This window comes from Plecotus auritus (assembly GCF_963455305.1).
Source record: "Plecotus auritus genome assembly, chromosome: 1".
NCBI lineage: Eukaryota > Metazoa > Chordata > Mammalia > Chiroptera > Vespertilionidae > Plecotus > Plecotus auritus.
In genome coordinates, this window is record NC_137770.1 from 166,423,038 (window position 1) to 166,424,193 (window position 1,156).

The window sequence follows — 1,156 nt, forward strand, 5'->3', positions numbered from 1 at the left end:
CTGCAACCTGGGCATGTGTCCTGACTGGGAATCAAACTGATGATGACCTTTTGACGCATGGGACAATGCTCAACCAACTGAGCCACACCAGCCAGGGCCGGAAGGTAATTAAAAAATACTTTTAAATTGTGACAAATAAGACACATGCAGAATACCATGCAAAATAAAAATACAGCTTAATGACTTATTGCAAAGTGAATACCTATATACTAGTAACCCATTCAGGTCAAGACACAGTACAGGGACTGGTCCGTTTCCGGGTGGCGTGTGGGGCTTGAGACAGAGCTGCTCTCGCCACCACCAACATGGAGAGTTTGTACCGAGTCCCATTCTTAGTGCTGGAATGCCCCAACCTGAAGCTGAAGAAGCCGCCCTGGGTGCACATGCCCTCGGCCATGACGGTGTACGCTCTGGTGGTGGTGTCTTACTTCCCCATCACCGGAGGAATAATTTATGATGTTATTGTTGAAACTCCAAATGTCGGCTCCATGACCGATGAACATGGGCACCAAAGACCAGTAGCTTTCTTGGCATACAGAGTAAATGGACAATATCTTATGGAAGGACTCGCATCCAGCTTCCTGTTTACAATGAGAGGTTTAGGTTTCATAATCCTAGACCGATCCAATGCTCCAAACATTCCAAAACTCAATGGATTTCTTCTTCTATTCATTGGATTCATTTGTGTCCTATTGAGTTTTTTCATGGCTAGAGTATTCATGAGAATGAAACTGCCGGGCTATCTGATGGGTTAGCGTGCCTTTTGAGAAGAAATCTGTGGATACTGGATTTGTTCCTGATAATGAAGTTTTAAAGGTGGTACCAAACCTCTGCTATGAAATATGGAAAAGAATGAAAAGCAGCAGAAAAGAAGCATTTAGTAGGAAACATGGAAACATATTAAAGCTCGGACTAGAATATCTTCTTGATATCAAAGAGACAAGCTTATACAGTGTTTTTTCCTGCTGGCCTACACTGACATACCAAGGTTAAGTGGCATTTTCTTCTCAGTTTTTAATTTAAAGAAAATATATTCCATTTCTACACCTAAAAAAAAAAAAAAAGGTACATTGTCATCTCCACAGAAGCTCCCTTCCACACTCCCACCCAATCATTACCCCCTTTATCTCTCCTAAAGTTAGTTAATATATTGACT

At 41.8% G+C, this 1,156-nt stretch overlaps 1 protein-coding gene across 1 annotated transcript; it reads left to right on the forward strand.

The window, feature by feature from the left end:
- Nucleotides 1-305: 305 nt before the first annotated feature.
- LOC308251157 (oligosaccharyltransferase complex subunit OSTC-like) lies at nt 306-955 on the forward strand (the record flags this gene model as incomplete). Its single annotated transcript, XM_080674287.1, has 1 exon — nt 306-955. The coding sequence occupies one exon, from the start codon at nt 306-308 to the stop codon at nt 753-755; it is 450 nt and encodes a 149-aa protein (XP_080530413.1). The 3' UTR covers nt 756-955.
- Between the last annotated feature and the right edge of the window lie 201 nt (nt 956-1,156).